The 25,231-nt window shown below is 42.2% G+C and overlaps 2 protein-coding genes across 3 annotated transcripts in view; one reads left to right on the forward strand and one right to left on the reverse strand.

Moving 5' to 3' along the window:
- Positions 1-25,231, reverse strand: part of ADAM10 (ADAM metallopeptidase domain 10) — a 256,301-nt gene that overhangs the window by 53,596 nt on the left and 177,474 nt on the right. For both annotated transcript variants that reach the window (XM_077471107.1, XM_077471108.1), the window contains exons 5-7: positions 20,655-20,758; positions 7,542-7,694; positions 954-1,046 (exon numbers count right to left, since the gene is read on the reverse strand). In XM_077471107.1, the coding sequence (XP_077327233.1) occupies positions 954-1,046; positions 7,542-7,694; positions 20,655-20,758 (350 nt within the window). The remainder of the gene's footprint in view (positions 1-953; positions 1,047-7,541; positions 7,695-20,654; positions 20,759-25,231) is intronic.
- Positions 10,842-17,189, forward strand: LOC143961770 (uncharacterized). Its single transcript, XM_077471109.1, has 2 exons — positions 10,842-11,017; positions 14,872-17,189. The coding sequence occupies exon 2, from the start codon at positions 15,265-15,267 to the stop codon at positions 16,789-16,791; it is 1,527 nt and encodes a 508-aa protein (XP_077327235.1). The 5' UTR covers positions 10,842-11,017; positions 14,872-15,264; the 3' UTR covers positions 16,792-17,189.

Here is a 25,231-nt window from a genome sequence, read left to right on the forward strand (position 1 = left end):
CAACTTTTCACATCTGATCTCTCTGTAAACCACTGAAAACCATTATCCAGTGCAGGAAATGGGCAATTAGGCTCAAGATGTCTGGATTCTTATTTTAGACTAGGGATGAGTTTTTTTTTGTTCATCCTCCAAAATAATTAAAATTTTTACCAAAATAAAGGAGTACATTCTAATAAAATGGTAAAACGTATGTATATTGTGAAAAAAAAAAAAAAAAAAAAAAAAAAAAAAAAAAAAAAAAAAAAAGGTATACAAAATTTTGTTTTAATAATATAAACAGAAAGGATAGCAGGAGGCAAATGTATGTTAATATCCAAGTCCAACAAATTGTGAAAGACAAGCAGCACAAGTCCACTGGACTTCCTCTCCTCAATATTCTACTATCAATTCATCACTGCAGGGGAAATCTATAGGGGCACCATTTGCAGTGAGACTAGCTCCACTTACAAGCAAAAAACAAAAAAAACAAAAAAAGGCTCAGGAAACAGAAGTATTAAAGTTGTTGTACACCACGTTTCTAATAGGGGTCATGCCGTGACAGGCGGCATGCGAGTGAGTGACATCACACGAGTTCGCGGCCCCGGAAGGAAGAGGGGTGAAGGTGGAAGATGCTAGTGGCGACAGCAGTGACATTGCAGGCTTAGATTTCAGGTAAGTGAGACATAATGGGCTACTATGCGATGCATAGTAACCCATTATGCTTTACCTTTGCAGGGAAATAAAGAGAAAGTAAAACCCACAAGGGTTTACGTCCTCTAAGCCTTGTTCGGGTTTTAATCATATTGCTCAGCTTGCACCCAGCCATTTTACAGCAGATTGGGCGAAGCACTAAAGTTCACAAGATGGCCTGGCCTAGCCTTCTGTTGTACAGTGAATATCATGCAGACCTTTAAAGCTATAATCATTTTCAGAAATTATAAGTTCTGCCACTTTAAAGTTTTTAAAATACTTACCCGAATGCGCTTCACCATGAAGCTAATATTTCGGATACCCATGAAATCAGTTGACTGATAGATGGTGTCAATTGCTTTTACATGGCTGGATATCTAGTAAAATACAAACATGTTAAAGCTTTAAAAACTGATTTTTCTTGGTAATAAAAAGGTGTACACAAAATGTCTGAATAAAAATCTTCCCACAACACTCAAAATATTTAGGTTAAAAAAGGTACATAAAATCCGAAAAAGCAAAAAAACACCACATTATTCATATACTACAATCCATAACATTTAATAATCGATCGGATTACAGTTACCATGCAGAAGGAATGTAAAATGATGGATTTTGTTCAATAATTGGTTTTGTTTTTTAATAATGCTGCCTGCGGTAATGGTGTCAGTTTAGCTCACGGACACCATTCATACCAACTTTACTTTTAAATTATTCTGCAAGCTTTCCAATCGAGGTTTTCTTTTCCTTAATTGGGCTATACACCGAGGTAGGTAAACCAGTTATTTCAGTATTTACAAAACTGCTTATGCTTACGTTTATAAGGTGCCCCAGGCAACGTCACTGTATGATGAAACGCGTGGGGCGGAGCGACATGCAGATGTCAACACGATTCTTGGGTCCCAGAAGGACGGGTTGCTACACGTGTCGGTCGGCGCAATTGATTTTAAGGTAATTGTAATATCCTTTTGATGCAAGTGCAAACTTAAATGGCTTGTTTAATCAAGTGTTAACAATTGTAAGCTACTGTATTTATTGGTGTATAACACGCACCCCAAGTTCAGGAGGGAATTTAAAAGGAAAAAAAAAAAAAAAAAAACTTTTAGGAGGGAAGTTTAGGGAAAAAAATTTACATTTAAATGCCCATCAATGCAGCCTTATCAGTGTCATTTGCAGCCTTGCATTGCAGCCTTGTCAGTCATTTGCCGTTTAAAAATGGCACCAGTAGTTCTCGGCTGCACTCAGCCGTTCACGGGTATTTTCAGCCGCACTCTGTGGCTTTTGGCTTTCCAAAAGCCACAGAGAATGGCAGAGTGTGGCCGAAGATAGCCGCGAATGGCCGATTGCAGCAAAAAGCCATAGCAACAGCGAGGGATCAGCATATAAAACGCACCCCCGATTTCCCCCCGATTTTAGGGGGAAAAATGTGTGTTATATGCCGATAAATACGGTATGTGGACCCCTTTATGTTTTGGGACACCCCTATTACATTACTGTCAGAAAGATTGGCATGCAAGTTACAGCAGGACCCTCTGATGATATTAAAGGCTCTGGTGGATTATTAAGCCACAAGTGTTATTGACCTCCCGTAATACAAGGTTAATGGGAGCTGGTAAGTGAGCATTTTGCCTTTTGGTGGTGGCGGTGCTATAAAGGATCACACTTTCAAGGTGGCGGATGGTGGTGATAGTAACCAAGGATTCATACCATTTCATCACATATGGACTTTTTTAAATCATATCATTTAACGTATGGATATTAGTAACTATTAATGTAACATTTATAAAGTTGCTCCATGTTTATATTGTCTAAATGTAGAGGTATTCCAAAATGCGATAAAGGGACTATGAATATATAGCGACTCAATAGGCCTTATAGGTTATATCAGGTACTTTAAAAGGTAAAATACCCACTTATAGACATTTGTGATAAGTAACAAGTTTTCCAACTGCAAGGTAAAGAGGACTGAAAAAAAAAACAAAAAAAACAAACAATTGAAGACAACAGGAAGTAAGGGATAATGCCCTTTTAAAGTGCTGTCATCAGATTTCCCCTCATCTCCTGTTCTTGGGACACCTGTAAAATCTATGGATTCCCCTACCCTAGTGACAAATGGAGAGGGTGAATCTCCCAGATTAAAGTTTTCCAGTGATCCAGCTCTAGTGCTTACAAATACCAGTTCAGTTTACGGTTCTCGGCTGACACCATATACAATCTATATGGCCTTCCACTGTAGACCACCTTCTTACAATTATCACATATGCTATGGATTTAAAAACGCTTTGATGTTCCCTGTTGTAACAAGTAATTTGAACATCTAGCATCTTTCATTATCCAGGCGCTCAGAACATCCACTATGTAATTTCCAGAGACTGCAGTATTTGAAAATGACACGTTATTACCAGTTGTGGACATGGGCACCAATGATGACTTTAATTTGGGTAGCAGCAAGGTATTTGTTGCTCATTTAATGCATTATAATGTAAATGCCAAAAAATATACATAGCCAATATAAGCAATACTTGGAGAGGACTCAGTGGTGAAAATGACTTAAAGTGTCATGTTCCTTCACACGCTACATCCTTCCTTTATGGTTGCCATTTCAAATTTAGCTTGAAATGCAATGATGAAGCATAGCACTGTATTATTCTATAAGACTTTCACCCTAAGGGTTTTCAATCCTAAATGGTCACGAGAAATTTCTTGTGACGCTGGGCTATTTCTAGTAAAGCAAAATGCAAAATGTATCCCTCGATATCAAACACATAGAATGAAGAAAGAAAATACGGGAAGAGCAGGAAGGGAAATTCACACTTTTCAAAATAAATTACCAGGAAAAAAGCAAGCCACTGGACTGAGCCTACAGACCATTAGAGTAAGGATGTCTCAGGAGGCCAAGGCTGCTGCTGGATGATAATGTGCTTGGAGTTATTGAGGGTCAAAGATATTAAAAATTTTCTCTAGTTGTGGAAAGGCAGATCATGGAAACACATGACAAGTGAGGCAGAACAAAGTAAAAACTGAACCTTAAAAAAAAAAAAAAAAAAAAAAAGCACATAGAAGGCTGAGGGCACTGTCCGTACAGAAACGGCCAACTGAATAAATTATATTTACCTATGATTTCAATTATGTGTTAAACAAAAAGTAGATAACACTTTCCCATTAGCTCCAATTATTGCAGCTATTCAGTGAAAACACAATGTTTGCTCAATGTATTTTTATTACAGAAAGGAGAGGAAAAAAAAAAAAGCCTGAATACACAGCATTTCTCGTCATAAAACTCACAAAAGGTTGGAGTTAAGTTTTTAGCCATAAGCTGGCATGGGTGCAGTTGTTTCTTTCAGCCAGCGAGTTGAACTGGAAAATAAACTGACTTGATTCACCTATCCACACTTTCGAGGTGGAGAAGGGAATCCTCCTCTTTGCTGTGTCCATGTATTCTGACAGTGGACTGCCCCACCATCAGAGTACACGGATCAGTGCTGCAGCACAATGGCTGTGCAGATTGAGCCCGAATTTATCAAGAAGCAGGTTCATGAGAATTTTATGTATATATTGACTCATGAACTGCCATACATGGATCAAAATTCAAATGCCTTCTGCTGACTCAAATTTCAATCCATGTATGGCCAGCTTTAAGTTTTCACGTCCAAAAAGATCTGGCCCTTGGACGTCTAAATCTGGCCCTCTGGGTGCCAACACAGGCTGAGATAAAAACTTGGAATATCTACAAACACAAGGCTAACTGCAAATAGAAGACTAGAGATGTGTATTCAATATAATTCCTCTCAATACAGCATTTAGGCTATAAGCTGCCGGTACCTGCAAGCGGCTTTATGAAAAAGGTAAAAAATTCTCTACTAGAAAATGCAGCAAGTGCACGCAGGACTTACAGCAGGAGGCATTTTCAACATAGTCTAAAAAGTGGCATGACATGGGATAACTACTTGCTTACTGGGCACTTAAACCCCCCTCCTGCCCAGACCAATTTTCAGCGCTGTCGCACGTTGAATGACAATTGCGCGGTCATACAACACTGTACCCAAATACATTTTTTATCATTTTTCCCCCACAAATAGAGATTTCTTTTGGTGGCATTTGATCACCTCTGCAGTTTCTATTCTTTGTTAAACTTCTCACTCTTCTGGCTGACAGCTGATCACGTGGACCGGCCCCTTACTCGGATCTATGATAACCGCACGCGGGGAGTGTACAAAGGGGAGGACGTCATGACGACCTCCTGGGAATTCAGGTCTGCGCTGACACCAAGAGGTTAAACTACATAGAAAATTTCCTCCTGCTTTAAGTCCTTTTGAGTGCACCTTAACTATACTGCACACTTTTTCATAGATTTCACCCAGGCCAAAATCCCTACAAGCATGTGTGGTGACCCATCTCCACACTCCTCATTCCCCAATAACCATACTTTGTTACATTAAGGGTTCTTCGGTCTGAAAAATTTAAATGAATGCAGCCACAGCATCAAAGGACTGGTATGCTGCATTACTACAATTTTTTTCTTAGTTTTAGACACCCTTTATTGAAGTACATCAAAGCATGTGCGTTCAAACTGCATTTTGTGCACTTTAAATGGGTATGTAGGCACATTTTAAGTGATGCAGAGGGTGAGAAGCATGCAGAAGATTTGGATGTACTAAACATACACGTTCATGCACTGATTTCTAGGGGTCCACTTAATGTGCATTATTGCACAATAAGGCCCCTTGCCCACTGATGAATTAATTGGGTCTGCCAGTCAGTTTTTCAGGTGAACCCGATTGGATGACACATTGTTCTCTATGGAGCAGCCGACATCCAATCCGATCCTGGATGCTAAAAACTGACGACTGAGCATCCATTCCCCATCCATCTGACAGATCAGATGGAATGACAGTCCATAGCGGAAAGTGGGATTCTTCTATTCTGCATCAGCGGAGCAGACAGACATGTCCTTTGCCCGCTAAGCAGGGGATCAGTGGAGAGATTCCCTTCTGAGCTGGCGGACTTTGTGTGAAAGAGGGACTTAATGAAATTTCTTGTATTTTGCTGCAGCATACAAATGAGTGTGAATACACGCTCAAGAAATAAAAACATGTTATGCTATTAAATAACTATAACAAGGTTATAGTTGTTGGTTGTTAAACAGCTCAAGGTGAGCTGTTTAACTGGAGTTTCACTTTAAAAGATGTATTTTTTCCATAATACTTCCCTAGGTGGATGCAGCATCGATCTGATGCTGCATCTGTCCCATGCCGCCTCTGCACTGAGAACCGAGTGATCGAGCATCGCCAATGGCTTGGTTCTCACAGCTCCCTGAGCAGAGAGCTGACGATTGTCAATCAGCAGCTCTCCGCTCTGAAGTAGTCTTCCCTCTCCAATGCTCACTGGAGCACTGAGCTGTGGAGGGGTAGGGAGCGGCCGTCTCTGGCTCTCAGCAGCTCTCTGAGACAGGTATCAGTCCAGGCACCTCGCAGATCAAGACTTTGTCGTGACAAAGCAGTGCCTGGACAGATTCTGTGACTTCAGTCCGCTCTCCTGAAAAATGGGTCACAGGAGTGAAAAACGAATTGCACTCCTGTGACCCATAGAAGCAGCACAGCCAAACAAGCTCAGGCTAGACTGCTCCTTTAAGTAAGGACATCAGAGAATCTCACAAGATCAGACTCCCAATGGATAGTCTGTCCCCTACATATCCATTATAAATGCATGTGGTTCCAAGATGGAGGCTTTTAGTAATTTGAGACTGCAGGAAACAGGGTGCCTTGGCGGGGTCTGCAGCTTACGCATGTATTTGCAAATGTGTGCAACTAAACCCCCGTTAACGCATAGTGTTAGATTCGGTTGGTCGCTGGCTAGTTGGTAAGATTGAGTTTGAAAATCCCTTTATGTTTGTTTGACATACATTGCCATTCCAGTGCTCCTTGCTAAAGAGGCCAGTCATAGGTGGGGACAGTGGCCACTTTTTTGTTCCCAATGGATAGTGAAGTATCACCTCTTTAGAGAGCTGACCTAGGAAGCCGTAATACTAAACAAGAAGGTATTATAGAGCTCTAACAAATGTGTATCATTAAAATACAAAACATGTGACAGCTTAAAACATGTTGAAACTATAAACAATGTATTGAGTTGTTTAGCTGAAGTCTCACTTTAAAGTGGAGGGCCACCCTAAAATAAAAAATAGCATTAATATTCTTAAAATATAAGTATATACACACACACCTATACATCTATATAAACTTACCAGACCCCCTATTGCTAGGCAGTCTTCCTAATCTGCCTCTGCCTATTCCGTGGCACTTCCTCCTCTTCAACGAGCGGCCCTGTTGCCTTTTGGGACATGTGTGTCCAAGAAAACAACAGGACCATTCACAAATCGCTGCGTGACTCGCACATGCGCAGTAGGAAATGGGCAGTGAAGCCGCAAGGCTTCGCTGCCTGTTTCCCTTCATTAAGATGGCAGTGCCGACAGCCGTTCCGATGGACGGATCAGCCTGGGGGTGGGGAGGGAAGACATTGCAGGCTCGCCAGACAGGTAAGTGTCCTTATTAAAAGACAGCAGCTACAAGAAAAAAATAAAATAAAAAAACGTGGCCGGAACACCCCCTTTAAGATCAGCTTTCTGCCCAGTCTCCAAAGTGATAACGTGAAATTACACAGTAAGGCTTAACAAATCATTTATTGTGCAAGTGTAAAAAGTCTCGACCACAAAACAGTGATTGGGCTATCCACAATGCTCAACCTACTGCACCCAATTAATTCCTCGCTGCAAAGAACGGACCATATTCTAAAGAGTCTATTGCAGATGTGCATCAATAACCCCTTGTTAGAAAGCAGCTTAAAGTCTTGCTATTGTAATAAATAGTAGGCTTTACCTGGGCTATCACAGCTTCTCTTGTTTCTCCATATCGCTTGTAAAATAGATGATCGGTCTGAATGTACAGCTGACAAGTATTTTTCTCTGCCTGAGCAGCTCGCTTCTTCCTAAGAATGACAGGACCAATCTCTTCATGCTCGTCCACAGATTCCTATGATGTTTATAAGAACAAAGGCGGCTGTTACCATATCCCAATATTAAATATAAGAAAAAGAAAAAGGTAGTTTCTATAATGATGAATGGCACGACAATGCCCCTTGCCAATGAACATATGCTGTGCCTAGTAAGACACTGTGTTGCAGTGCTCTGTGTTACAGAAAATAGAACATGCACCTTTTCTGGTGCTGTTCGGTACCTTAGCAAGTGGTTCTCAACCTTGTCCTCAAGTCCCCTAAAACAGGCCATGTTCTGGGAATTTCTCCTAGATAAAATAGCTGTCCAAAATATCAAGCCATTGACTCAGATTTAAAGCACCTGTGCAAGATGAAGGAAACCTGCAAACATGCCCTGTTGGGGATACTTGAAGACAGGGTTGAGAACCACTGCCACACAAGTCAATGTGCACATAACAGCGCAACAGTACAGTATAGCCTTTTCAGCCTTGGCCAGCACAGTATGTTTACTTTGTAGAACGTGAAAAAAAGAAACCGGTCACCAGAATAAAAGAGCCAATACGGCATATAGTGACAATATACTTTAGAATTTCTGTAGGTAATCCTGCAATGGATGAGTTTGGGTGCAGCTCTTTCACATTACAAATATAACTAGTGTAACAAATAAGTAGGGTTACACTGATAGCAGATTTTTAAGACCGAGTCCCGATACTTTTCCTCAAGAACATGCCGATACCAATTACCAACACCCATTCTTACATTCTTTTAAATTTACTTTTTTTTTTTTAAACACTGTACGTTCAACTTTTTTTTTTTGATTGTGGTTATTACTATTACAAGGGATGAACAACATGGCCACAATACAAAGCACACTTGGGACGGCACTGTCGGGAAGGGGGTTATTGTTTAGGACGGGGAGGCAGGGGAGGGGGGGGGGTGTCATTGTTTAGGGTGGAGAGGTGGAGAGGTGAGGAGGCTATTTTTTTGCATATGCAAGAAGGGAGGAGGAAGGGGAAAGGGCGTATTTGGGAAACCCACAGCTGCCAATTAACGCCCTGCCCTACAAAACCCAGCAAACGTGCTCTCCCCTCTCCAACTAGTTCTACACCTGCAAAGACACTTAGGGAAAGTCAGAGGTGGGGCCTGGCTCACTGCAGGACACACTACTCACCAGGCAGATCCGTCAGCTGGCAACCAACCGCAGAGTTGCCCGAGGAGGAGGACACAACAAACAGAGGTAAGGTGGAGGGTGCGGCCAGCGGGGGAGGGGGTGCAGCTTGAACATGAGTGGATTGGGCCAGCATGGGAGGGGGCCACTGCGGGGAAGGGAAATTCCACTGACAGCTGAAAACCTCATCGGTTGTTAACGACGCGGCGGTCCCGCTCCTTAACCGATAATTGCCTGCATTCATTTATATACATTTCATATGTCAGCGGGGGAATCTCAGACAGAACAACCAGACCAGAAGGTAACGGTTTCTAGCATCAGCGCATTTGCACAGGTACCAATACACATGCAAATGCTTTGTATCCGCACCGATACCAGTATCGGTATCACCCTACAAATAACCAAAGTGGTTCCCAGATAATCAGATTACAGACAAAAGAAAACAGAATAGACTGGTGCTGAGAATAAAAACAGAGGCCCCAGAGATGCCCTTAATGCCCAAGTTTAATCTTAAATTTATATTGGCATGTACCTGTAAAGCTGAAAGCAAGGCAGACGCAAATTCCATTACAAGCTTACGTCAGAATCCAAATTTTTTTTTGGGGGGGGGGGGGGGTTTGAATACAATGAAGAGATTAGAACTTTCAGGTTTTTTGCTGTCTGTGCCCCCCCTTATTAGGGAGATTAGCCATCTCTATTTGTTCCGTTTACCGTTCTGATCAAAAGCAAAATAAAATCCCAAACTTTGGGGTTGACTTTAGAACAGGAAGAGAGAAGAAATCTTCCAATGGGGACACTAGTTCTGGTGACATGCTGGGGTTCCCTCACTTGGGAAAGATTTCCTGTTTTGATTACGGCTTGGTGAGTCTCCACAATGGGACAAAAACAAAAACTGACACAAGTTATAATCCTCCCTTACACTATCTAAAATTAAAAAAAAAAAAAAAAGTTTTACCTTTAGCGACACCAAGTATAGGGATTACCCAAATGTCCCCCAAAATCTCCCCTCTCCAGATTATACCCCAGAAATATTTCTTTTGCCTTGTCCCTGTTGGGAGAAACCACTTTAATTACTCCTTGTGAGGTCAACACTGGTCTTAGTTCTTGTGAGTGCATTCCTCATCTTGGAATAAAGGCTGACCTGCCACCTCGTTGAGAATACCCTCTTCCTGATCCCCTTTAGTCTGGATTTTGCCCTCAACACTCCACAGAAACTGCTCTCCTAAAATTTACAAACTACCTATAAATGGCTAAAACCAATGGTCACCATTCCGTACTCCTACTCCTGGACCTCTCTGCTGCTTTTGATACAGCGGACCACCCCCTCCTCAAAAAAATCTATTTCCTTGGTCTCCTTGACTGTACTCTTCCTTGGTTCAAATCTTACCAATCTCACTGCACCTTCAGTGTCACTTACAACTCTACTTCCTCCTCTCCCGCTTACAGTTGAGGTCCCCAAGGTTCTGTCCCTGGACCTCTCCTATTCTCCATCTAAACACTTTGGTGTAGAAATGATACTGAAAGCCATGGGAAGCTCTCTACCCCCTCAGCTCACCTCAGTTTCCTCATGTACCACCAATTTACCAATTGACATATCTGACTGGATGTCACACCACTTCTTCAAACCATCCAAAACCATCCAAAACCAAGCTCATACTTATAAGGGAATACTTATTAAGGTTGCCAAAAGATATACGGTACTAGGTTAAAGGTCTAAGATAATATGCTTAGGCGTGCATTTCACTAAGTTCAGAATTAAGATGCAAGATGTTGACATATTAGGATGCATCTGTCTGCGGTAAGAGGTACAAAGCTAAGATAGGACTGGTTACGCAAGAATATGGTCAGTCAGCAGATGTTGAAATGACGAAATAACTATCAGAAGACTGTATTTCACCTTTGACTTAGATAATGTCATGAGTTTAAGAAAAATGTCGATGTATGTATGAATTACCTGATTGGTTAAACCACATGGCTGTCCTTCAGCTCAAACTAAATAAAACTGTTGTGTGTGCTTCAATAGACACATTCATTATTCACGTACAATAGTGTGTATGTGTAATGTTTTGTCCACCGGTGAAAGGGACCTCCGCCCTTCAATCCTAGCCTAGGCTACCAGGGGTTACTTACAGAAGACGAGCAACCTAACAGTTTTGGTACCAGCAAAGTGGGGTTCGTCTCGTCTTGCGACAGGTAAGTCACTTTACTCTTTTTTACCTGATTGGTGAATGGTGTAAACACTTACTCTGTCCGGGCGGCCGCTACGAACTTAGTTTAAAATTAAAAGAAGTAACTGTGCCTTCGCGGTGGACTAGGCTGGTCCCTCGGGAGGTTAAAAGGGCTCGCAAGGAATTTATAGGTTTAGGGGAGTCCGACTAGGTTGGTCTGACTTAAAACTATTGGTAATAGTATTTTTAACACGGGAAGTAGTAGATTACGCCCGTGACAAAGGGATTGGTGGAGTGGACGCCCATTTGAAAAAATTTTTTTTAAAAAAAAAGTGCACTATAAATTGATAAATGTATTGCAATACGGTTATGTCATGTCTTAAAGTATATTAAGAATATGTCTGTTTCTCTCTAGGTACACGTGTAAGTATATAGAGTATAAGTTTTAATATAGAGTATAAGGAAAATAATTGTTGTTGTTTAAATAAGTGCAGAATATGAGGAGCCCTCTTGTAGTGACATAGCATCCGCCTGCCCCCATTGCACGTTAGGTCTACTCTTCCTAAGAATAGATGACAAGTGGATTTTACTGACCACCAGACCAGGGGGGTTCTCTTGCAGACTTGGTGTAAGAGGGGTATATCCCGCCACCAGGAAAAATTTACCCTTTATCGTATATTAAGGGTGAATCTTCATAGTTTTTATATAAGTCCATCTGCCCCAAAAAAGATCAGGGATCCTACTCCCAGACCAGAGACCGGATTGTTGGACAAACCGGGTGTTATCACCTGTGTCCTGCCACTAGACACACACTGCCCAGACTACTAGATGGGGAATTCTGCAGCAACCCAAGCCATGGCCACCCCATCACCCTATGAATTTGTCAGTAATATGATCCCTGGCCCCCAGGTAGAACCATTTTGGACACAAGTCCGAGAAAGGTGTCAGCAATTGGGGATACATGACCCAGGGCCATATGGTCCTTGTACTGAGGAAGACTGGCAAGAAGTCAGTAAAATTTGTCAGGTACATAAGCATTCTTATCCTCCCTGCAAAGGGGCTGACCCACAATACATGAAGGATTGTTTCTGTGCATGGAACAAATGCCTTGGAAAATATAGGCAATTGTGGACAGCAAGGACATTGGAAATCCCAGTGCCCTTATAGGACTGGACAGATTAGAGCAAGAGGCAGAGGCAGGGGATTTAACCCCCAGACCCGCCCACAGTATCCCCGTTATCTGCCATACCAGAACCCTCGTCAACCACTACCCCAATATCCTACACAGCCACAAATAATGCACCGAGGGAAACTCTGTTGGTATTAATGGGACACCTGTCACCCATCCCATCACTCCACCACTGACTGTAGCCACTCCAGAAGGACAGAAATTATGTACCCAAACTTTTGCCGTCTTGTCCTCATGCCCTGTGCCCCTTATGGGACGGGACCTCTTGGCACAACTGTGTATTACCATTAAGTTTAATAAAGAAGGTTCCCTTACCGCTAGTTCACCATTATGTGACTTACATGGCCCTAAGCGACATGCACACAGAGGGTTCCCAAAAAGACATGCACACAGGAGTTTCTTTCTAATGATACCTTCCTCCCTTGACCATCACACAATTTGGGCAGAAAACAAAGGTAGTGTGGGCTTTATTAATTGCACACCATATGCACCCCAAATGCGGTCAGATGCAGGGATACAATATCAAAAACAGTATCCCCTACCCCCAGAGAAAGTTAAAGGCATCTCCCCTCAAATTAATGATTACATATCAAAAGGTATCCTGAGACCAATCATCAGTCCCTGGAACACGCCCATTTACCCTGTAAAGAAGGCCAGTGGCGAGTGGAGACTCGTCCAAGACCTCAGAGCAGTAAACAAACAAGTGATTCCCCTCCCACCCCTAGTCTCAGACATCACTTATTTTTTCATGCATACCGGCAGACTCTCTATGCTACACAGTAATTGATTTAGCGAATGCTTTCTTTAGCATTCCCATTGCAGAGGAAGCCCAACCTATGTTTGCTTTCTCCTGGGCCGGGGGCCAACTAACCTGGCAAGGGTATGTAGACAGTCCAGCCGCCTTCTCTATGGTACTCAACGAGACTGTCAAGTCTTGGACTTCTGAGCGTGGGTCGGTACTGATACAGTATGTGGACGACTTGCTCCTGTGCAGTCAAACTGCTGAAGATTGTGCGGTCGATTCAACATCACTGTTACAACACCTAGCTCACGCCGGGCATCTAGCCTCAAGGAAGAAAATACAATGGTGCCAGCCACAGGTAGAATACCTAGGGTGCATTCTAAAGGAAGGGACAAGGATAGTGTCCCCCAAACGTGCCGCAGCCCTTCGAGCTCTCAGTCCCCCAAAAGACAAGGCCGCCCTACTCTCATTTTTGGGTGCAATTGTATATTGCCGCCAATGGATCCCTGACTGTTCTCATTATGATAGTATCCTAAGAGAGGCTACAGGCTCGACAGCCCCTAAATTGATAGATTGGACTGAAGACAGACTACAAGCTTTTCAAGCTCTATTAAACAGTCTGTCAAATGCTCCCGCCCTGGGATTGGTAGACTATGGTAAAGCTTTTCAGCTGTACTGTGTAGTTTCAGGAAGCTCTTTTGCCGCCGTGCTAACACAACAACATGGATCAGGGTATCGCCCTGTCTCATATCTATCAAAAAAAAAAAACTCCCCATCCAAGTACAGGGAATGCCATTCTGTCTCCAAAATCTTGCTGCCTGTGCAATGGCTGTACAAGATGCAAACAAATTAGTGCTAGGTCACCCATTGACTCTCTATACCACTCATTCAGTCCCGCATCTTATTCAGAACATGAATACCCAACATATGACCTCGCAAAGACTTAGTGGTTATGAGATAACACTGATGAACACTGATAACCTCACACTCAAATATGTGCCTGCCAGCAACCCCGCTGTGCGCCTTTTGCATTCCATGTTGCGTTTACCACATGACCCAGACATTATACATGACTGTTCGGAAAAGGTTGCTGCTATTACCAGTCCCAGACCGGATCTCACTGACACCCCTATCTCAGGTGCAGAGGATGTTTTCGTTGACGGTAGCTGCTCACGTCCCTCTGACTCCACCTTTTTAACCGGTTATGCAGTTGTTCAACTACCAGACATCGTACTGGAGGCAAAATCATTACCTCCTTCTTCAGCCCAGGTAGCAGAGTTAGAAGCCCTCACTAGGGCCTGCATTCTATTCACCGGTAAAGAGGTGAACGTCTACACAGACAGTAGATATGCTTTTGGAGTGGTGCATGATTTTGGTGTGATATGGGCCAATAGCGGTTTTAAAACAGCAGACAACAAAATAATTGCCAACTCCACACAGATTAGTGCTCTCCTCCAAGCCATTCTTCTTCCAAAAAAGGTAGCCATAATTAAAGTAAAGGCACACTCCTCTGACAGCAGTCGTGTTTCAAAAGGGAATGCTCTTGCTGACAGAGAAGCTAAAAGAGCTGCTGCCTTTTCCCCTAACCCACCTGCCCCCACAACAATGTTTTTCAAGGAACACTTCGCAGCACCTAACTTTAAAACTGTCATAGCACAGATGCAATCAATGGCCACAGAAGATGATGTCCATTTTTGGACAAAGGAAGGATTGACCAAAGACCCTGAAGGTCTTTGGTCAAAAGAGGGGAAGATCCACATGCAAGAACAAAATTATCACCCTTTGAGGTCCTCATGGGAATCCCCGCAAACATAGAATTACCCCCATTAGACCAAGACACTGATATTGACATTTATTCCCAACAGGAAATGTACGTGAAAAATCTGGTAAGTATGCTCCACGAAATAAACGAACAAGTTTCTGTCACCTTTTTTCCCTCTTCCCACAGAACCAACGCATCCCTTCATCCCTGGGGATAAAGTGCTGATCAAACAATTAGCACAAAGAAAGAGTATCGGACCGGCTTTCTCAGGACCATGGAAGGTGGAAAAGGTATCCAGGACCGCAGTGTTAACAGACCTAGGAAACACCTGGATCCACGCCAGCCGTCTTAAAAAGTGTCCCCAGCTTCCCTCGACTCCAGAGCCCCTGGCAGTGACAGAGCAGCAACTCCCAAGAACAAGATCTACAAGAAGTTCAGAGAGGCATAGAACAAATTTCCCTGGAAGATCCCACACCCCCTCAAAAGGACAAAACAGAGCCAACAACTGCCGGGATGAGAAACGAAGAAGAAGAACAGAACTCTTAGATAACAAATAATCAGAACTTTAAAAAAACAAAGATGCTTTCTCCATCAGTGTCAGGGAAGGCTGTATGCCTTTGGGGTAGTCTGGTACTATTTGTATTCCTGCCCACATGGTTTATAGCCAACTGTATATATCATCCAGAAGATTTAGGTCTATTAAAAGGGATATGTGGACCACCTAAGATGAATAATACCCCCGGCCAAAGACATAGTAGAAGTATTGTACCCGTTAATGAGTCACCTAAGGGACTGACTAACAAGATGTTACTACTAAAATTCAAATATAGCTATGCTCAAAAATCTGGTTTTGAGAAATGCTGGATTTGCAGCAAGCTACATCCCAGTACAGCTAGAATCCCTCTCATGGCAGTCCCCTTGAATTTTACCCCCCTCCTTAATGGAACACCCCCTATCGTCCTAACGAATGTTACTAGGACCCGTCCAAATAAAACCCTCACTTTCCAAATCATAGGTAGAAGCCACTTCCCAGACTGGTGTTTCCGACTGGGAAACACCACAGATGGAGCCGAGGTTTGCAAACAAGCAAAACTTAACATTTCAATGACATCATTTAACAGTCCTTCTTTCTTCCATACTTCAGATCCCACCCTAAATGCCACCTTTTTAGACTTTCTTAGCTCCAGTACCAAGACTACAATACACCAATTAATGTCAATACTGGTGCTCTCTGGCCTTTCTGATACTCTTAGGAACGTGTTCCATAAACGACCCCTAGCTCTAGGAAATACCACATATATATGCTGCGGCAAACTCTGTCACCCCTGGATCCCAACCAAACCCCAGGGGTGGTGTTACCTTGCAGCCCTGGTTCCTATTATGGGGGTATTAGGGGATAACAAGGGAAGTCACCTCCTTGAAGCCAGCATGCATCCTAGATATCCCCTTAGACACCGTAATAAACGAGAATTGTTTTTAGAAAAAGATATGGCCTGGGCATGGTTCCCTTCCTGGACAGGGTGGGGAATTGACCTAATGAAAAGATTAAATAATTACACTGGCATAATTGATGAGATTCTGGAGGAAAATTCTGATGACATAACCAAACTAAATCTAGAAACTAGGGCAATTAGGAAGCAACTAGAACTACATGAGTTGGCTATAGAAAGTATGAGTGCAGCCCTTACTGGCCTCTGTGAGACTACTGAGGATTATGAGTGCTGTACCTGGATTCATAATACCAGCATCGAAGTCCCAGACTACTATGACGTTATTGCCCAACACAGGGAAGAGGTAAATAAACTACAGAAAGAGGCAAGGAACATAGGAAAAAACTGGGATCCCTTCTCGAGCAGTTTTAGTTTTGGGGGATTAATATCTTGGCTCCGAAATGCTGCCATGACAATTGTCACTGTGATTCTCTTCATTCTATTTTTATATGCCTGTTATAAGATAATCAAATGTTTATGTAAAAAGGGAAACACGGTCGCTCCGAAGGATCTGAAACTCACTTCCATTGTTAAGGATCCAACGGTATGGTATAGAAACCAAGAGCACAAGGGTTTGGAGTATGAAGCCTGTGCTATTAAATTAGAAAAGGAATGATCATTATGTAAATCACAGAATGATCAAAGGAAGGATTATAAGGGAATACTTATTAAGGTTGCCAAAAGATATACGGTACTAGGTTAAAGGTCTAAGATAATATGCTTAGGCGTGCATTTCACTAAGTTCAGAATTAAGATGCAAGATGTTGACATATTAGGATGCATCTGTCTGCGGTAAGAGGTACAAAGCTAAGATAGGACTGGTTACGCAAGAATATGGTCAGTCAGCAGATGTTGAAATGACGAAATAACTATCAGAAGACTGTATTTCACCTTTGACTTAGATAATGTCATGAGTTTAAGAAAAATGTCGATGTATGTATGAATTACCTGATTGGTTAAACCACAGGGCTGTCCTTCAGCTCAAACTAAATAAAACTGTTGTGTGTGCTTCAATAGACACATTCATTATTCACGTACAATAGTGTGTATGTGTAATGTTTTGTCCACCGGTGAAAGGGACCTCCGCCCTTCAATCCTAGCCTAGGCTACCAGGGGTTACTTACAGAAGACGAGCAACCTAACAATACTATTATGAGCCTAGAGGCGATTCAGTTCGCATTGTGCGCTATATAAGTATTTCATTCATTCATTCATTCATTCATTCATTTCCTCCCCCCCATGTGTTCCTTCCCCTGTCATGACTGATGGCATAACTATCAATCCCTCTCCACAGGCCAGGGTGAATTTCCAGACAAGTCAAAATTCCCTTTATAATAATTGTACAATACAGGACTTGCATATATAAACCATCTCCAAGCAATGGATGGAGGGGTGGAAAACCACACTACAAAAAAAAAAAAAAAAAAATGGAAACAGGGTCACAAGAAAACAAGCGTAAGAAACCAAACACACACAGAAAGAGGTCTTCCAAGTAGACTGACAGCCGTAACAATGTCTAGACAGTGTAAATAAATGTCCATGGTGTGTCTTAGGGCAGGGCAAAGGGAAGGAAGGACAATATCATCCATCCGCCTCAATGAGGAGATCGTGTGTAGAAGATTTTGATCTCAACACTACCTTGTCCCTGTGCAATAAAAGAAAAGGCTCCTTGCAAGAAAAGGTTGATAGCGCAGAAACCTACAAATGATCATGAGAAAGGCAACCTTACATGCAAGATCCTCTCCTGACTAGACCAAGGCCGCAGTGGGACCCATTGGCTCCTGCTCCTGTCAATCACAGCCAGTGAGCAGAGCGCAGCTTGGGATCGAGCCAACACGAATGCCTCCATAGCAAGTGGCTTGCTTTGGGCCGCACTTGTCAGGGGAGAGAAGCTTAGAGCTCCAGTGGAAGACGAAAAGAGAACAATGGGGACTGCTCTGCAGGAAAACCTTTGTACACAGCAGCCAATCATAACATATTTGTTTAAATTTTTTTTTTTTTTTTTAATAAATTAGGTTTACAATCACTTCAAGGGCTCTGAAACAAGAGGTTTCTGGAATAGGATGAATAAGGCAGAAACCTGTCCTATGAGGGTGCCCAAGGCCAAGAACTGGCCAAGACCAGATTCAAAAAAGGTCAGGAAATACAAATAAAATCATCTATAGAGACAAATTTAAAGGGGATTAGCACAAGGTGAATCATTTCCAATTCCTGCATCCAAGCTTCCTCTATGCTAAGAATAGAGGTTTCGGTATGGTGAGAAACCAAAACTAATAAAGGCGAGACGGCACCAATCCACAAATATATACTGTAATACCCAGGCAGCTTCCCCTTTAAGGGTAAACACTACCCTATATGTGAACAAATAGTGACAGTAGGGCTATGGCCACGAGTGGTGATGGAAAGGTGCCCCCCCTCCCCCCAAGTGAATAGTTTGTGTTGTGCCCCCCTTGTGAGTGTATACACTTTTTTTTAACATTTACTAATTTAATAAAATGTACTACATTAAACACTCTCTGGGGTTCCAGCTAGCTGATCTAGGTTTGGTGAATGAGAATGAACAGTGGCATCCATTAGATTGGTCAGTTATGCCAGGTGCAGGATCCGAAATCTCATTTACAGGAATTGGTATCTTACACTTGTATGCCGCTTTGTTGGCTGCTGGGGTCTGGTGAGTGAAGAATGGATCTGCACGTGTGGGAGCACATTGCTTCCTAAGAAGATTTTGTCACTTATCACTTTTTAAAGACACAGTGATTTGAGACTTCTACATATATTCTGGACTTTATATTCACTGCAAATGTTTTGATACGTTGTATTTATGGGCAGCTTTTTCTTATGCGATAGGTTATAAACATGGCAAATGCCTACTTTCACAATTTTTTCATGGTTAGGAACCAGTTTACATAGCAGGAAAATTCAGGTTTACATTTTCCATATTTCTGTATCCACCTGGGGTACAGGCTTTGCGTGTCACAGTGCATATACCCATGAAGGGGTATTCACAGCCTGAAAACCATTGAGCATGACCATGGCCCTGGACTTGCATAGCATCCTGTGTCTAACTCACTCATTGCAACAACATGCCAAGGTGTGTGCCTAATGCAGAATCTTGTGCTTGAAACAAACCTTACACGCCAGGCCCACACAAAGCGCAAGGTCCCTGAGATGGGTGCTAAGGGTTACCAACCTGGAAACTGCTAGGTAGCCATGGGCAAAAAGCAGTCAGACCTTAACAGAAATGTCTCCAGAGGAGAAGATTTCCATCACCCAAGAATACTAGCAACCCCCCCCCCCCCGCCCCCCAAAAACGAATGGTGTAGAGTTATAAGCATGTGCCCCTAGGTTTTTGCCAGTGTCCAATCAGAAAATATTTACATCCACTGCAACCTCATTGGCTGATGACCATGCAATGCATACTTGAGAATGAAAGATACTGCTCATTTAAAATAAACTTTGCTTTATATTGATTTCATTAGCAATATAAACCTGAGCCCCGATGCTGTGAATCTGGTCACTTCCACCTGTCTATTTGCTCTTACTGACTATCCCCTGTGACAAAGTCTCAAGTGACGAAACACATTGGGCTGTGGCTACATGGTAAATCGGAAGTGACACAGTGGTATCGAGAGAACGAGCGTGTTCCTGACATCGGTTAGAGCCAGCGTAGAGGTGGGGAAAGTTATGGGAATGCCATTATGCTAGCATTGTTTGTACAACGGTCATTTTAACATTTTCACATGTGAATGAAGCAATAGTCTTTAATAAATTGCATGGTGTTGGCAATATTACACTAGTGGAGGCTTCTCTTTTTTTCTACATATATGCGGACAATTTAAGATGGGTGGAAAAGCGATGCAGAGTCTTGCGAGCTACCATAATATACTATGCGATTTTGCCCACTCATGAGAATGGGGAATGTTTGCATCTGGTGAGATATATCCGACTGGCACTATATATATCTATCTATATATCGCTATCACAGTGGGGGTGGCTAGAAGGTCATTCATGGATGAGATTTACATTGATGCAACACAAATATATGAACTTTCACGTTGAGGACTATGATCAAATTTGTTTTCTAATTGTTTATTACCATTTATTGTTTCCAATAGTATTTATTTATTTTGCTTGGTTGCGCTACTGTAATACTTAAACTTTTACATTTTTGGATTATTTCACGTGTTTGTTAATAAAAGAAACCTGTTTAATAGGTCTTGACTTCAATAATGTCATCATAGAACGCAATCCTTCAGAACTTCAAAGGAACGTTCGAATTAAAATCTAACCATGTACAGTCAGCTTAAGCTGTGTAAACTTTTAATGAACTACACTTAATATAATCCACTATATTTAGAAATAAGCTGCATAATCACCGTGAACACACTTTAAAATATACTTCTCTTCTGAGCATAACAATGCATTGTGGGCAATGAGCTTTTTTAAGGCTCTGAAAAATAGTCAAAAAACAGGCCTTACCTGCTTCTCCGGTTTAGTTTGAGCCGACATCTGATATAATTTCATTCTTTCAAACACAGAGTGATCTGCACATCCCCCCTGAGCTCCATATTTATGAGGATACTCTGGAAGGCAGAAATTCAAGAAGGTTACAAAACTCCCAAAGCTCAAAGAGCTTTTGTTGAAAACTCATTAAAACTATTCTAAATCACTTTTTGGTAGAAAACTTCCTCTCTATCAGAGATTAATCTCAATCTCCTATTGTGTTCGCAAAAATATTTTCCGATTTTGAAATTTCCAAATCAATGCAGGGTGAAAAAAAAAAAAAAAAAAAAAAAAAAACACTTTTCAAACTTTGAATAAGCAGCTCATTACAGTTGTAAAAAAAAATATGAACTGTTAGGCCAAAAAAAGAAAAAAAAAAATAATCTGTTGGGCAAGCCTGGTTTCCACTTTGCAGGTTCCAGTCACCTTTCCTTACTGGACAAAGAACCTGAACAATCACAGCAGCTAATTCTCCTTTGCAAAAGTGAAGTAGCATTTAACACAATTACCATTTGTTACGGTGCAGATTTTCTTTTTATTCTGTACATACTGACAAACAGATGGAGTAAAATATACAACAGGCAGATTGTACAGCCACACAAATTTCTAAAATAAACATTTTAAACATATTAGCGTTCAAGGAAAAAAAAAAAAAAAAAAAAAAAAAAAAAAAACACACATTTCTCCAGGTAAGAATGCAAAACTGGTTAGATGAAAGCATCAGTGTATGCTTTCCCAATTAATGTCACACATTTCTTCAATACAATCATACCTTGAATGTCCATGCACTGAAGGTTTCTACTGTCACTGCAGTCTATAACTATAAGTGCTCCATATACAGTACAGACCAAAAGTTTGGACACACCTTCTCAAAGAGTTTTCTTTATTTTCATGACTATGAAAATTGTAGATTCACACTGAAGACATCAAAACTATGAATTAACACATGTGGAATTATATACTGAACAAAAAAGTGTGAAAAAACTGAAAATATGTCTTATATTCTAGGTTCTTCAAAGTAGCCACCTTTTGCTTTGATTACTGCTCTGCACACTCTTGGCATTCTGTTGATGAGCTTCAAGAGGTAGTCACCTCAAATGGCTTTCCAACAGTCTTGAAGGAGTTCCCAGAGATGCTTAGCACTTGTTGGCCCTTTTGCCTTCACTCTGCGGTTCAGCTCACCCCAAACCATCTCGATTGGGTTCAGCTCCGGTGACTGTGGAGGCCAGGTCCTCTGGCGCAGCACTCCATCACTCTCCTCCTTGGTCAAATAGCCCTTACACAGCCTGGAGGTGTTTGGGGTCATTGTCCTGTTAAAAATAAATGATGGCTCAACTAAACGCAAACTGGATGGAATAGCATGCCACTGCAAGATGCTGCAGTAGCCATGCTGGTTCAGTATGCCTTCAATTTTGATTAAATCCCCAACAGTGTCACCAGCAAAGCACCCCCACACCATCACACCTCCTCCATTCTTCAGGTGGGAACCAGGTATGTAGAGTCCATCCGTTCACCTCTTCTGCGTCGCACAAAGACACGGTGGTTGGAACCAAAGATCTCAAACTTGGACTCATCAGACCAAAGCACAGATTTCCACTGGTCTAATATCCATTCCTTGTGTTCTTTAGCCCAAACAAGTCTCTTCTGCTTGTTGCCTGTCCTCAGCAGTGGTTTCCTAGCAGCTATTTTACTATGAAGGCCTGATTCACACAGTCTCCTCTTAACAGTTGTTCTAGAGATGTGTCTGCTGCTAGAACTCTGTGTGTCATTGACCTGTTCTCTAATCTGAGCTGCTGTTAACCTGCGATTTCTGAGGCTGGTGACTCGGATGAACTTATCGTCCGCAGCAGAGGTGACTCTTGGTCTTCCTTTCCTGGGGCGGTCCTCATGTGAGCCAGTTTCTTTGTAGTGCTTGATGGTTTTTGCCACTGCACTTGGGGACACTTTCAAAGTTTTCCCAATTGTTCGGACTGACTGGCCTTCATTTCTTAAAGTAATGACGGCCACTCGTTTTTCTTTACTTAGCTGCTTTTTTCTTGCCATAATACAAATTCTAACATTCTATTCAGTAGGACTATCAGCTGTGTACTGTATCCACCTCCTGCACAACACAACTGATGGTCCCAACCCCATTTATAAGGCTTGAAATCCCACTTATTAAACCTGACAGGGCACACCTGTGAAGTGAAAACCATTTCAGGTGACTACCTCTTGAAGCTCATCAACAGAATGCCAAGAGTGTGCGGAGCAGTAATCAAAGCAAAAGGTGGCTACTTTGAAGAATCGAGAATATAAGACATTTTCAGTTGTTTCACACTTTGTTGTTCAGTATATAATTCTACATGTGTTAATTCATAGTTTTGATGCCTTCAGTGTGAATCTACAATTTTCATATTCATGAAAATAAAGAAAACTCTTTGAATGAGAAGGTGTGTCCAAACTTTTGGTCTGTACTGTATGTCCAAAACAAAATCAAATATAAGCAGTACAGTGGCCAGGAAACCAACAGTGTGACCCATTGGTAGGTCACTCCATCGGGATCTGGGTATTGGATGACAGAAGCCAAGTAGTCCAATAAACAGAGCTGCTCAAGAGAGCAAGTCATTTGTCCGAGGGAACAGGTGCAACGATCCTTTAATTTATATTTCTATAGCAGTTTTCTCCCTAGGAACTCAATACAATTTAACGGCTATTGGGGCAGATAAACGATGCAACCATCTTGGGCACGTTCAATATAATACCATACAAGAGCCAAACTTAGACAGAACCCAATTAACCTCTTAAGGACCAGGCCTATTTCTTACATTTGCCATTAACAATTGGTTATTTTTTTGCTATAAAATTACTTAGAACCTCCAAACATATATTTCTTTTTAGCAGAGACCCTTGAGAATAAAATGGAGATTGTTGCAATATTAAACGTTGCACACTTTTTTATAATTCAAAAAAGTAACGTTAGCCCATTTTTTTGTATAATGTGAAAGAGAATGTTATGCCAAGTAAACAGATACCAAACATGCAATGCTTTAAAATTACGCATGCTCATTGAATGGCGACAAATTACAGTACTTAAAAATCCCCATAGGTGACTCTTTAAAAATGTTTACAGGTTACCCGTTTAGTGTTACAAAGGAGATCTAGTACCGTATATACTCGAGTATAGGCCGACCCGAATATAAGCCGAGGCCCCCAATTTACCCCCAAAAAAACTGGCAAACTTATTGACTCGTGTATAAGCCGAGGGTGAGACATGCCTGTCCATCCCTGTGTGTGTGTCCGTCCATCCCTGTGTGTCCGTCCATCCCTGTGTGTCCGTCCATCCATCCATCCCTGTGTGTGTGTGTCTCCATCCATCCATCCCTGTGTGTGTGTGTCTCCATCCATCCATCCATCCCTGTGTGTGTGTGTCTCCATCCATCCATCCATCCCTGTGTGTGTGTGTCTCCATCCATCCATCCCTGTGTGTGTGTGTCTCCATCCATCCATCCATCCATCCATCCATCCCTGTGTGTGTGTGTCTCCATCCATCCATCCATCCCTGTGTGTGTGTGTATCCATCCATCCCTGTGTGTGTGTGTGTCTCCATCCATCCATCCATCCGTGTGTGTGTGTGTGTGTGTGTGTGTGTGTGTGTGTGTGTGTGTGTGTGTGTGTGTGTGTGTGTGTGTGTGTGTGTGTGTGTGTGTGTGTGTGTCCAGCCTACCTGTGTCCCGAGCCTTTGTCCCGAGCCTCCGTCCCGTGTCGTGCCTTGCCTTCGTCCCGTCCCGTCCCGTCCTGTCCCGTGCCTTGCCTCCGTCCCGTGCCCTCTTCGTCGGCGGCCATTGTAAAATTCAAAAGCCGCGCCTCCTCCTTCGCCTGTGATAGGCGGAACACTGAATTTCCCAGCAGCCTGTGTTCCGCCTATCACGGACGTCGTATCATCCTCGTCCGTAGTACGAGGATGAGAAGATGCCCGTGATAGGCGGAACACAGGCTGCTGGGAAATTCAGTGTTCCGCCTATCACAGGCGAAGGCGGAGCCGGAGGCGCGGCTTTTGAATCAGAATGGCCGCTGTCTGTCTGCTCGACACGCTGATCGAGCGGGCAGACAGCGATGACTCGAGTATAAGCCGAGGGGGGCACTTTCAGCCTCAAAAAAGAGGCTGAAAATCTCGGCTTATACTCGAGTATATACGGTATTAGAATTATTGCTCTCAGTCTAACAATCGCGACGATGCCTCACATGTGTGGTTTGAACACCATTTACATATGTGGGTGCGACTTGCATATGCGTTTGCTCCTGCGTGCAGTAAAGGGGCGATTTTTATTTTTTATTATTTCACTTTTTAATTTTTACACTGTCCATTTAAATGTTTTTTTTTATCACTTGTATTCCTATTACAAGGAAAGTAAACATCTCTTGTAATAGAAATTAGCATGAGAGGCCCTCTTTATTGCAAGATCTGGGGTCAAAAAGACCTCAGATCTCACAATTACATAAAAAAAGAAAACGAAAACACAACACGTTTTGCCTTTAAAGGGATGAAAAAAATCATCCCTTTAAAAAGGAAACTG

Source organism: Lithobates pipiens, unplaced genomic scaffold (genome assembly GCF_037356315.1).
Source record: "Lithobates pipiens isolate NorthernLeopardFrog02 unplaced genomic scaffold, aLitPip1_a1.2 Scaffold_8, whole genome shotgun sequence".
Taxonomy (NCBI): domain Eukaryota; kingdom Metazoa; phylum Chordata; class Amphibia; order Anura; family Ranidae; genus Lithobates; species Lithobates pipiens.